Genomic DNA, 13,527 nt, shown 5'->3' with positions numbered 1-13,527 from the left:
GAGACAGGACTTGCATCGCGTTCGGCGTCACAAATAGAAGCAACTTATATTTTAGACCCTGGCAACACAGACGCTCGTTGGCATGCGCGAGCATTGTGGGTGCAATGATTGAATAACATGTATGTGTACATTTATTTTGCAACGCTCGCACAGATGCCGAGCAGTTGCCATACCAGGCGGTGATGCAACCGATCAGGATGCTCTTGATGGTGCAGATGTAAAACTTTTTGAAGATCTGGGGACCCATGCCAAATCTTTTCGGTCTCCTGAGGGGGAAAAGGAGTTTTCGTGCCCTGTTTTTGGACCATGATAGATTGTTGGTGATGTGGACACCAAGGAACTTGAAACTCTCGACCCGCTCCACTACAGCCCCATTGATGTTAATGGGGGACTGTTTGGCCCGCCTTTTCATGTAGTCCACGATCAGCTCCTTTGTCTTGCTCACATTGAGGGAGAGGTTGTTGTCCTGGCACCACTGTCAGTTCTCTGATCTCCTCCCTAAACGCTGTCTCATCGTTGTCGGTGATCAGGACACTGTTGTGTCATCAGCAAACTTAATGATTGTGTTGGAGTCGTGTTTGGCCACGCAGTCATGGATGAACAGGGAGTACAGGAGGGGACTAAGTACACACCCCTGAGGGGCCCCAGTGTTGAGGATCGGCGTGGCAGACGTGTTGTTGCCTATCCGGTGGCCCGTCAGGAAGTCCAGGATCCAGTTGCAGAGGAAGGTGTTAAGTCCCAGGGTCCTTAGCTTAGTGATGAGATTCGTGGGTACTATAGTGTTGAACGCTGAGCTGTAGTCAATGAACAGCATTCTCACGTAGGTGTTCCTTTTGTCCAGGGACTATGGTGGTCTGCTTGAAACATGTAGGTATTGCAGACTCAGTCAGGGAGAGGTTGAAAATGTCAGTGAAGACACTTGCCAGGTGGTCCGCGCATGCTTTGAGTACACGTCCTGGTAATCCATCTGGTTCTGCACTTTGTGAATGTTGACATGTTTAAAAGTCTTGCTCATATCGGCTACCGAGAGCGTTATCACACAGTCATCCAGAACAGCTGGTGCTCTCGTGCATGCTTCAGTGTTGCTTTCCTCAAAGCGAGCATAAAAGGCATTTAGCTCATCTGGTAGGCTCCGGTCATTGGGCAGCTCGCGTCTGTGTTTCCCTTTGTAGTCTGTAATAGTTTTCAAGCCCTGCCACAGGGCATAGCGGGATTTTCTATTGGCATCCAGATTAGTGTCCCGCTCCTTGAAAGAGGCAGCTCTAGCCTTTAGCTCAATGCGGATGTTGCCTGTAATCCATGGCTTCTGGTTGGGATATCTACAGTTGAAGTCAGAAGTTTACATACACCTTAGCCAAATACATTTAAACTCAGTTTTTAAAAATTCCTGACATTTAATCCGTGTAAAAATTCCCTGTCTTAGGTCAGTTAGGATCACCACTTTATTTTAAGAATGAGAAATGTCAGAATAGTAGTAGAGAATGATTTATTTCAGCTTTTATTTCTTTCATCACATTCCCAGTGGGTCAAGTGTTTACATACACTCAATTAGTATTTGGTAGCGTTGCCTTTGAATTGTTTAACTTGGGTCAAACATTTCGGGCAGCCTTCAACAAGCTTCCCACAATAAGTTGGGTGAATTTTGGCCCATTCCTCCTGACAGAGCTGGTGTAACTGAGTCAGGTTTGTAGGCCTCCTTGCTCTCACACGCTTTTTCAGTTCTGCCCACAAATTTCCAAAAGGAATGAGTTCAGGGCTTTGTGATGGCCACTCCAATACCTTGACTTTGTTGTCCTTAGGCCATTTTGCCACAACTTTGGAAGTATGCTTGGGGTCATTGTCCATTTGGAAGACCCATTTGCGACCAAGCTTTAACTTTCTGACTGATGTCTTGATGTTGCTTCAATATATCCACCTAATTTTACTTCCTTATGACGCCATCTATTTTGTGAAGTTTACCAGTCCCTCCTGCAGCAAAGCACCCCCACAACATGATGCTGCCACCACTGTGCTTCACGGTTGGGATGGTGTTCTTCGGTTTGCAAGCCTCCCCATTTTTCCTCCAAACATAACGATGGTCATTATGGCCAAACAGTTCTATTTTTGTTTCATCAGACCAGAGGACATTTCTACAAAAAGTAAGATCTTTGTCCCCATGTGCAGTTGCAAACCGTAGTCTGGCTTTTTATGGTGGTTTTGGAGCAGTGGCTTCTTCCTTGTTGAGCGGCCTTTCAGGTTATGTTGATGCAGGACTCGTTTTACTGTGGATATAGATACTTTTGTACCTGTTTCCTCCAGTATCTTCACAAGGTCCTTTTGCTGTTCTGGGATTGATTTTCACTTTTCGCACCAAAGTAAGTTCATCTCTAGGAGACAGAACGTGTCTCCTTCCTGAGCGGTATGACGTCTACGTGGTCCCATGGTGTTTATACTTGCGTACTATTGTTTGTACAGATGAACGTGGTACCTTCAGGCATTTGGAAATTGCTCCCAAGGATGAACCAGACTTGTGGAGGTCTAAACAAAAACATCTGAGGTCTTGGCTGATTTATTTAGATTTTCCCATGATGTCAGGCAAAGAGGCACTGAGTTTGAAGGTAGTTCTTGAAATACATCCACAGGTACACCTCCAATTGACTCAAATGATGTCAATTAGCCCATCAGAAGCTTATAAAGCCATGACATAATTTTCTGGAATTTTCCAAGCTGTTTAAAGGCACAGTCAACTTAGTGTATGTAAACTTCTGGCCCACTGGAATTGTGATACAGTGAATTCTAAGTGAAATAATCTGTCTGTAAACAATTGTTGGAAAAATTACTTGTGTCATGCACAAAGTAGATGTCCTAACCGACTTGCCAAAACTATAGTTTGTTAACAAGAAATTTGTGGAGTGGTTGAAAAACAAGTTTTAATGACTCCAACCTAAGTGTAGGTAAACTTCCGACTTCAACTGTACGTGCGGTCACTGTTGAGACGACGTCATTGATGCACTTACAGTGCATTAAAGTCCCCGGCCACTAGGCGCGCCGCTTCTGGGTGAGCATTTTCTTATTTGCTTATGGCCTTATAGAGTTTTTTAAGTGTGGTCTTAGTGCCAGCATCGGTCTGTGGTGGTAAATAGACGGCTACGAATAATTTAGATGAGAACTCTCTTGGTAGATAGTGTGGTCTACAGCTTATCATATGGTACTGTACCTCAGGCGAGCAATACCTCGAGACTTCTTTAATGTTAGACATCGCGCACCAGCTGTTATTGACAAAAAGACACACACCCCCACTCCTCGTCTTACCAGACGTAGCTTCTCTGTTCTGCCGGTGCATTGAAAATCCCTCCAGCTCTATATTATCCGTGTCGTCGTTCAGCCACGACTCTGTGAAACATAAGATATTACAGTTCTTAATGTCCCGTTGGTAGGATAATCATAATCGTAGGTCATAAATTTTATTTTCCAATGATTGCATGTCAGCAAGTAGAATTGATGGCAGTGGGAGTTTGCTCGCTCGCCTCCGGATTCTCAAAATGCAGCCCGATCTGCGTCCTCTTTTCCTCCGCCTTTTCTTCATGCAAATGACGGGGATCTGGGCCTGTTCCCAGGAGAGCAGTATATCTTTCTTGTCGGACTTGTTAAAGGAAAAAGCTTCTTCCAGTTCGTGGTCAGTAATCCCTGTTCTGATGTCCGGAAGTTATTTTCGGTCATAAGAGATGGTAGCAGCAACATTATGTACAAAATAAGTTTTAAAAAAGTTACAAACAAAGCAAAAAAACAAACAAAATAGCACAATTGGTTACGGGCGTGTAAAACGTCAGCCATCCTCTTCGGCGCCATCTTCTAGACTGTAAGCATTTATATGTGAAATTAGACATTCAACTTGAACCCTGTTTCAACAATCAGCTGAATCAGAATTTTGACAGTAAAGTGAACAGCTGTTGTGATTGCATGCAAGGTTAAAAAAATTATAATAAATGGAAGTCTCATACTTTACGAAAAAGATAGTCCAAACTATACAGGCTAAAAATGTAGGCCTATAGCATGTTTAAAATGGGTTCAAAAGCAAAGAGCTTAATTTCCTTGTAATTAATTGTATTCAGTGGCTTCACCTGTGTCCTCGGCAGCCAGGGTAGGGCAGCACTTTACAACATTCCAATGTTATAGTCTTGTGAGTCTCTCATGCATATTTCTTTATTGAAAACGGGAACAATGGGCGATATGGACAAATACTGATTTCAAAACGGATTTCTTTCACATTATCAAGACATGAGGTGAGTATCAAAATAGTTTTAAAAAAGGCCCTTGCCTTAAAGTTGAACCTCGTAATAGCCTATAGAGTCAACTCAATGTGGTATTCAATTATTTTGAAATAGCCTACATTTTCCGCATCATAGTGAGACTACATAAAACGACGTAGGCCAAATGGATTTTGTGATGTCTTATATTACGTTGACTTATTTGACTGTTAAAATGTAGGGGAAAAGGCAGACTTTTTATGTAAACAGTGGATTTCTTCGGTCCTAATTTCATAATCGGAAAGTCTGTTCATTGATGTCAATACCAAAGCCGATAATTGTGACTTGATTGAATTGGAATGATGTGAATAATGATGATGACGGTATAGCCTAACCCTTTAATCATAGGTTATTGTTACTTTGTGTCTCTAAAATTGTAATGTTTCCATTTCTATAGTCATGTGACAGTCTGTTTTAACTGAAACATCCAAATGTCAGCCTTTTACCAGATCCATTTTTCTGCATTAAATGTTTTATTTTCATAACTGATAAAAATTCAGTATGCTATAGCCTATAGATAATTTTCTGCCCATATGAACACATTTATTTTAGGCCATATAAAGAACAGCTATGCATGATTTAACGAAATGCAACAAACAGACACATTGTTTCACATTCTTTAATAAAAGACTCGTAAACAGAAACAGGCAATAGGCTATACAGCTGGATTCACATTTTCAATGCCAAATATACCTATAAGGACACTTGACGTATTTCAACGAAGTTTGTTGTGCTCTGTGTATTACTTTCCTCAGAAAATTTTGCTCGACAAAAAGACACGTAAGCCTGAAAAAGTTTGAAAAAAAATTGAATACCATTGATTACAGCATTTCACTATGATTTTGACTTGAATGACTGGTTGTCTGTAGGTGTTAGATGGTACAGTATGTGTGATGTACGATATACTTCTTTTTTTTTAGAATGTCTAATAGTCCATTTCACCCCCATTTTTCTTTGTAAGGAAAGATTTGCCTCCTGATGTGACATGGTCTCACACACTATTTTCCCTGTCACTTATTTACAAGAAGGAACACATTCTCCTTCAGTCTCTTGTTCAACCTGTGTCTCTCACACACTCAATCTAAGAGGGAGGGATGTTGACGTCAGAGATTATCATCACTGGAGACAGTTCAGTTCACTAGGTTACAGTGCCTAGTGAAAGTCTATACACATCTTTGCACATTTTGCTGCCTTAAAATTACATCTAAAAATAGACCAAATTAGATCTTGCTCAGTAAATTTGGTTAGGAATCATTGATGAACAGCAATATTCAAACCTTGTCTCTGATTTTCAAACAAATTTAAGTTAGAACTGAAACTGGACCATTCAGGAACACTCAACACCTATTGGAAAGCCATCATAGTGTGTCTTTGGCATTACATTTGTGTAATTGTCCCGCTGAAAAATAAAACCATAACCCAGGATAAGGTATTTAAGTATTGTGGTGGCAGCATCATGTTATGAGTATGCTTGTCACCGGCAGGGACTGGGGAGTTTTTCAGGATCAAAATAAATATAAAAGGAGCAAAGCCCAGGTAAAAAGTTAGAGAAACCCTGCCACAGTCTTCTGAATACCTAACCCTGGGATACAGTTGTATTTTCCAGCAGGACAATTACACAAAAGTAATGCCAAAGACAAACCAGAATTGGCTTTCCAAGAGGTGTTAAGTGTTCCTGAATGGTCCAGTCTCAGTCCTGACTTACATTTGTGTGAAAATCAGAGCCACGGTTTGAATATTTCTAACCATCAATGATTCCCAACCAAATTTACTGAACTTGAGCAATTTTTACAAAAACAATGGATATTTGTTGCCTTAAGACTTGTTGGTGACTTATTCAAAATGATTCAAAGCTGTAATGGCTGCCAAGGGTGCTTCCACCAAGTGTTACAGTTTTTGTGCAAGTTTTTGTGCATCTCTGAGCGATGTTCTATCGATTCCCTGGGTCATAGACTTTTACTAGCGACTATATATTACTACCGTCTGATTAGCATGCTTTTGGAAGTAGGATTATGAAGAGTCAGATGCACAATCTGAAGCCTTACTGAGAGGCATGCTAGCTCCTCTTTATCTTTGTCTGCTGTTTCATAAATTATTTTATGGAGGGAAAAAAGTAATATTTTTTGTAACTTGTTTTGTGTAACTTGTCACACAAAATGTCAACTGTGATGAATGTATAGCTGATTGGTCTTTCTGTTGTCCAGTGGTACTGAGCACTCTCCGACAGTTCAGCACTAGCACATCCATCCTTACTGACCCCACCCTTCTGCCTGAGGAAGCCACCCAGGCTGTCACCAACACCCACAGTCACTTTGCAGACTCCTAGCCGCACCTCCAGGGGAGGGGAAGAGTGATTCAGATAGAGTGCATGGTCATAGTACCCTCTGGTACAGCACTCCACAGAGGGTCTCTACCACAAAGTACTCCAACTTCTCCAGATTGAAAAAGACCTTGAAACTACAGAATGGAAAAGTACCAGCACTAGTTTGCCTTAAAAGGTAATCCAAAGAAGTTACTCTGTCTTCCACCCTATTCATTACCGTTTAGAACAGGACATGAAGTTTGTGGTCTTTTGTATACGTCTTTGTATACGTGACCTCATCCAGCTTACTGACCTCTCATTCCTACACATCGACTGGGCTTTGCGGTCAACAACCCAAGCTCGGTGCATTACTTTGGATGATTAATACACACCACACCGAACAACATTTGCAGCATATTATGAACACAGCAATAACATTGCTCTTTGTTAATGTAACTCGCCACACTGTTGATGGTGGAACTCCCAATTAGTTTTAAGGCTTGCAGTGCCTTCAGAAAGTATTCACACCCCTTGACTTTTTCCACATTTTGTTGTGTTACAGCCTGAATTTAAAATGGATTAAATGTAGTTTTTTTGTCACTGGCCTACGCACAGTACCCCATAATGTCAAAGTGGAATAGTTAAAAATATTTTTTTTTACTAATTCATTCAAAATGAAAAGCTAAAATGTCTACATTCAATAAGTATTCAACCCTTTTGTTATGGCAAGTCTAAATATATTCAGGAGTAAATATTTGCACATAAGTTGCATTGACTCACTCTGTGTGCAATAATAGTGTTTAACATGATTTTAACATGACCAACTCATCTCTGTACCCCACACATACAATTATCTGTATGGTCCCTCAGTCAAGCAGTGAATTTCAAACACAGATTCAACCAGAAAGACCAGGGAGGTTTTCCAATGGCTTGCAAAGAAGAGCACCTATTGGTAGATCTGTAAAAATAGGCGTTCTTCCTAACTCAGTTGCCGGAGAGGAAACCAACCTCATGGTTACAGAGTTTAATGGCTGGTATAGGAGACAACTGAGGATGGATCAACAAAATTGTAGTTACTCCACAATACTAACGTAATTAGAGCGAAAAGAAGGAAGCCTGTACAGAATTGTATTTTCTTCTCCAAAACAGGCATCCTGTTTGCAACACGGCACTAAAGTAATACTGTAAAAAATTATGCAAAGCAATTCACTTTTTGTCCTGAATACAATGTGTTATGTTTGGGAGAAATCCAATTCAACACATTACGGAGTATCACTCTCTATATTTGCAAGCATAGTGGTGGCTGCATCATGTTATGGGTATTTTTAGGTTCTGAACAAAGAGTAAAAACTCAAACAGACGACTAGGAAAAGCTAAAACCAAGTTATTCCCCCACTGGGTCAAACAGCTGCAAAGACAAAAGACATGTTTACACAAGCACATATATTTATACACTCCTACTAGGCTGAGTCAACTCCTTGCACATCTAAACAGCCAATACATCTCTGTTGCAAGTCCGGACTTAATTGGTTCCTCTCACTGGTGTAGTCATGGCCCCGCCTCCTGCTAGAACCTTCATGGGCATGGAAGTATAATGTGTGTAACAGGACTGTTCCTTGTCAATTCATCTGACCCGACCTCGGGACAAATTCCTCACTCCTTCTTGCTCCACGGCTGTTCTACCTTATCAGTGACTGGAACCAGACTGTTGCAGTTTGCTTCCCTCTTTAGGAGCCATGAGATTTAACAATACCATGTTTTGACAGAATGTAAACTTTCTGCACTCCCCCTTCCTCACTCAGTAACTTTCCATACACCTAGTTCTTACACTCTATTGACCTGAACATATGCATTCCTTATACATGTAAAGTCATCAATAAGTTCTAGTATGGTAACATTAATAAGTATATTTCAAACTAGAATCCAACATTATGCTTGTAATCGTTAAGCACTGGGGAGTTTTTCAGGTTAAAAAAGAAACGGAATGTAGCTAAGCACAGGCAAAATCCTAGAGGAAAACCTGGTTCAGTCTGCTTTCCAACAGACAATGGGAGATGAATTCACCTTTCAGCAGGACAATAACCTAAAACACAAGACCAAATCTACACTGGAGTTGCTTACCAAGAAGACAGTGAATATTTCTGAGAGGCCGAGTTACAGTTTTGACTTAAATCTACTTGAAAATCTATGGAAAGACCTGAAAATGGTTGTCTAGCAATGATCCACAACCAAATTGACCGAGCTTGAAGAATTTTGAAAAGAATAATGGGCAAATGTTGCACAAACCAGGTGCGGAAAGCTCAGAGACTTACCCTGAAAGACGCGCAACTATAATCGCTGCCAAAGGTACTTCTACAAAGTTTTGACTCGGGTGTGAATACTTATGTAAATGAGATATTTCTGTATTTTATTTTCAATAAATTTTGCAAACATTTCTAAAAACATGTTTTCACTTTGTCATTATGGGGTATTGTGTGGAGATGGGTGGGAAAAAAATAGGTTTAATCCATTTTGAATCCAGGCTGTAACACACCAAAGAAAAATGGAATAAGAATGAATACTTTCTGAAGGCACTTTGGCAGGTAAATAACATGGTGTTGAACCAGAGGTGTTTTACCGTGCTTGCTCGTTTTATTTGGTATTTTAGTTTTTATTTAGCTCTTATTGTTATTTAAGGTATGAAACAAAGAAAACAGCATATGATTTGTCATATAAGGGAAATATCTCTTGAATGAGTTGTAGCGTCCTGAGATTCTGTTGGTTCTGTTGTTGTTTTCTCTGTTGTATGACGGTGAGTGTGGATACATTGAGTGTTATTTAAAAGGCTATAAAAAAAGGCTTAGCACTGATTGGCAGTATGCTTTGAGTACTCTGAAAGCCTTCAGTAACTACTTACTACTGTTTTTTCATCATCATTCTGCTCATGTGCCTTTGCTTCTGGTGGGGTCTCAAACTCATGCACAGTTGTCTTACATGAAGTGGGAGTGTTTCCCAGTTTTTTTATGGCCAGACGTTCTGGGTATTCTACCCTTTTTTGCGGGGGTTGGACTGTTCAAATAATACAAGAAGTCTTTAATATCCTCAGTGTTGTTAAGCCAAAGTCTATCCATGGAAAAAGGTGCACTTTTCACTCAAGGAAAATTATGTCTTTACTAATGGACTCTGAGTGGTTCCTGGAAAAGGCCATGGACAGGTGTGAAGCACATTTAACCTTACACGCTGCAGCCTACCTTTTCATTGTCTTTTGAACAAATAAACCTTGTGCTATAGGAGCATTCAAACATTATGTGGTGAATGTTGCTTTTTTCTTCTTGTTCTCTCAGGGATGCGCTGGTGAGCTTTTTATGCTGTTCCCTATAAACAAACAAACACAATCAGGATATTTTAAGCTGAAGAAAGCATCAGCCATACTGTAAGCATACAGGTTACATACATAGCATATGTATGATGTTCTTTTTTTGTTTCTTATAATCAAGTCATCCTTATGTCTAACGTATGCTTATGACAGCATTATGCTAGCCTGTCAAAGATACATAGCTCTTCTCATAGTTCAGATCGTATTTGTCTAAGATACAGTTAAACATTATAGGTCATATTGCAAAAGTAGAAACTTTAATTTCACGTCTCTCCTTTATTAGTCTAAGAAACCCTGACCTACATTGGTACATTGTGGGAGGCATTTAGAGAAACTACTCTTTTATTAGGGGCGGCAGGGTACCCTAGTGGTTAGAGCGTTGGACTAGTAACTGAAAGGATGCAAGTTCAAATCCCCGAGCTGACAAGGTACAAATCTGTCTTTCTGCCCCTGAACAAGGCAGTTAACCCACTGTTCCTAGGCCGTCATTGAAAATAAGAATTTGTTCTTAACTGACTTGCCTGGTTAAATAAAGGTAAAATTTAAAAAAAATGCAATGCACCTCAGAACAGCAAATACATGGATATACTTTATTACTGTAACTCATGACTGATACAGAGTGATATTTAGTATTTTTTGTTGTTGTTGTATTTATTACTTTGATGCACAACAGAATTTGCTTTAAATTATATCACATTTAGCACCATTGGTTCTGTATTTCCTGAATGTATGTTATTTTTTTAGAGGCTATATGGGCTTTACGAGAGTCCTTAATACATGTCTCAATAACTGTGATCACCTAAATGTTTGCACTCTTCGCTACTCTACGAGTGGAGTACCCTTTATCCTATGACTGGGGACTGTATTATTGTTACTGATTCTGAGCCCCATGTACAGTATTGGCCACATCAGACAGCATTTCTGTGGGCTAATCCCAACTAACATGAATCTAGTGTCATTCAGATCAAAGGTTTTATTTCTGTTCCATTCTAAGGGAACTTTGCAAAGACTCCAAAAGGACAAGAGCAGATGGATGTCATTAAAACATTTTGTTTGCCAAGCAGTTACTATGTGGGGAAAGTTTCCAATATTCCTTTGTCAAGAATCATGACCTGGTTTAAGTTATAAAACAAGGATTAACTATTTTGTTTTAGAGGAGATTTCATTTATGAGATTACTTTTTGGAAGTCTTTCTATGTTTGTTCCCCCTGAGATACAGTAATTAAGTGTTGTAAATATTCTCTTTCTTGGTCTACAAAGTAAAGACATTTTTTCCCCAGCATGGTTTCTGTGTTTTTGTACTGTGTTTTAGGTAACATCAATATCCTCCTTTCTTGCATTCCCGAGTGCATATGTTACAAGTCTAGGAAGTATGACAACGGTACACTTTTCTGCTCTTTGACAGTTTCTCTCATGTTCAAGACATTGATTTTTTTTTCTGAATAGTACTTTTATTCCATGTTAACAGATTTGCATCAGGTATAATACCTGGCATTTCCAATGATGGCTAATATTCTTTAATCCAATAATTGTCTGTAACTAACTGTACAGTGAAAATCTCACTTAAAAGTTCATATTCTGTTAACTCATACCCAAATAATGTCGACTCATCCTATACTTGTGTGGCCAAAGCATATATTGGATAACAAACCCTTCAAAAACCCCACCTCAAACTTGTATCTCAAACAGACGGTTTCAAAAATGAGCTATTTGAGGATGAGCTGGCCAGTCAGACTACTCTCATTAATATTTTTTATGCCCGGTATACGCCCACACCATTCTGTTGTTGGGGTACGCCTAGCCCTCGATCATGACTCTGTTCCATAACACTACACACCATTCCAACACAGGAAAGATGCTTTTTAACATACTTACTTCCATTTTTTGGGGGGTAAGGGAAACTTTTTTTCACTCATTGTAAATAATTATAAGTCATAGAGATCTGGAAACACTGGACAGTTACTTTAAACGGTATATTCAATATGTGAACTAGAATCAAATGAGTGCATTTAATAATTAAGACACTTATCGGTACACTGATAAATACATGTGGTTATAAATAAATATTTGCATTCATTAATAAAGATACTTTTACTAGTCACATTGTTCCTTTTCTCAACCATTGTGTGTAGAGAGTGAAGCGGTTCACATCAAAAGGGAGTTGGCATACTTCTTGGTGGTCGCACATCCATTGTTTCAGCTTTTTGATCTGTTGACAGGCCTCATGAGTCCATTGATCACCCTTTCCAGGTTCTGTTTGCTTCCTTTTTTACATGAGAGAAGCTGCCAGAGATGTTTTCCAGTGATCTTCTCATTCATCTTTGGCTCCTGGATCCAGCCCACCTGGTTGGGACCAGTATGGTCGAAGAGAATCCCGGTCTGGTTCTAGTGCAATATGAAAAGTAGAAATGGAAGTCATTTTCTACTGTTAAAGGTCTACAGTGTAAACATAGTCATCCGTTGCTTTAGTTGGTGCGTATTGAGACAACTGAGACAACTGTCAATGGCGACCCTGGCACAATTAGGGTTAAGTGCCTTGCTCAAGGGCACAGACTTTTCACCATGTCAGCTCGGGGATTTGAACTAGCGACCTTTCAGTTACTGGCTCAGCGCTCTAACCGCTAGGCTACCTGCTGCCCTTGATACATGATTTATTAGAAAACATAATGCATGTCTAGGTGTTAGGGATCTGCTTCTTCAGGGTAGCTCACTGCCAGAGCGAAGCGTCATATGAAGATTATAATAGAACTACAATCAGGGAGCACGATATGCTATATCAAATCCCCTGAAAGAAGAAACACAGAACCCAGATAGGTGGAGGCTGTGGTGGTGGTGGGATATTAGAAACAGCAAGCATAGCAAGTAACAGCTAGTTACGGCAGCACGGACGAAACACCAGCGCGTGACATCCGTCATTGAGGAAGCATGTGTAGAACTGGTCAACTTAAATAGATCATGTAATTAGTGTGAATCCAATTGGTGCGATATCAGGTTTCCCTTCTGAACTGCCTATGCTTAATTTCAGAAAGGAAACACCACATGTACATTTAACCATTTATTAGAAAAGATAACAATGCATGTCTTGGCGTTGGGGCTCTGTTCCTTCAGGGTAGCTCACTGCCAGAGCCAAGCGTCATATGAAGATGATAATGTAACTACAGGCAGTGAGCATGAGATGCTATATCAAATCCCCCAAAACAGCAGAAACCCAAGCCAGACGATTAACTGAGTACGGCAGCAAGCGCCGTTTAAGAGACTTCAATAGACCAGCGAAGGTCATTCTACCATACATGACTGGACTACAAGCCAATGTGTGAATAATAACCATGTGTGACATACGGCTAATGCAGCCGTATGACTATTTCACGATGCACCGTCGAGTACCCTCGATGAGGCAAGATGAGCAGTCATCTTGGATCATGAGTATATTCTACTTATGAGCCCAGCCAACCACCTGCAAAATAGATGCACCGCCGGGGTACCAGCCAACCACCTTTTAGCTAACAGTGTTATATACTGTATCAGATGCAACGCAGAACAGAAGCAACATAGTTACTGACCATAGGGCTGACACAATCATGATC

General features: G+C 40.2%; 1 protein-coding gene across 2 annotated transcripts in view; it reads left to right on the top strand.

Moving 5' to 3' along the window:
* Positions 1–11,223, top strand: part of LOC139576753 (MLX-interacting protein-like) — a 50,347-nt gene extending 39,124 nt beyond the window's left edge. Inside the window, exon 17 of one of the 2 annotated variants that reach the window (XM_071403178.1) lies at positions 9,912–11,223. In XM_071403178.1, the coding sequence (XP_071259279.1) occupies positions 9,912–9,925 (14 nt within the window). In that variant the 3' untranslated portion in view covers positions 9,926–11,223. Of the gene's footprint in view, positions 1–6,490 lie in introns of both variants that reach the window. The other variant, XM_071403176.1, reaches the window with a different exon arrangement.
* Positions 11,224–13,527: the final 2,304 nt, after the last annotated feature.

Source organism: Salvelinus alpinus, chromosome 5, assembly GCF_045679555.1.
Source record: "Salvelinus alpinus chromosome 5, SLU_Salpinus.1, whole genome shotgun sequence".
NCBI classification, from domain to species: Eukaryota; Metazoa; Chordata; class Actinopteri; order Salmoniformes; family Salmonidae; genus Salvelinus; species Salvelinus alpinus.
The sequence above is the reverse complement of the archived record's forward strand: the minus strand, read 5'-3'. Positions and strand labels throughout refer to the sequence as shown.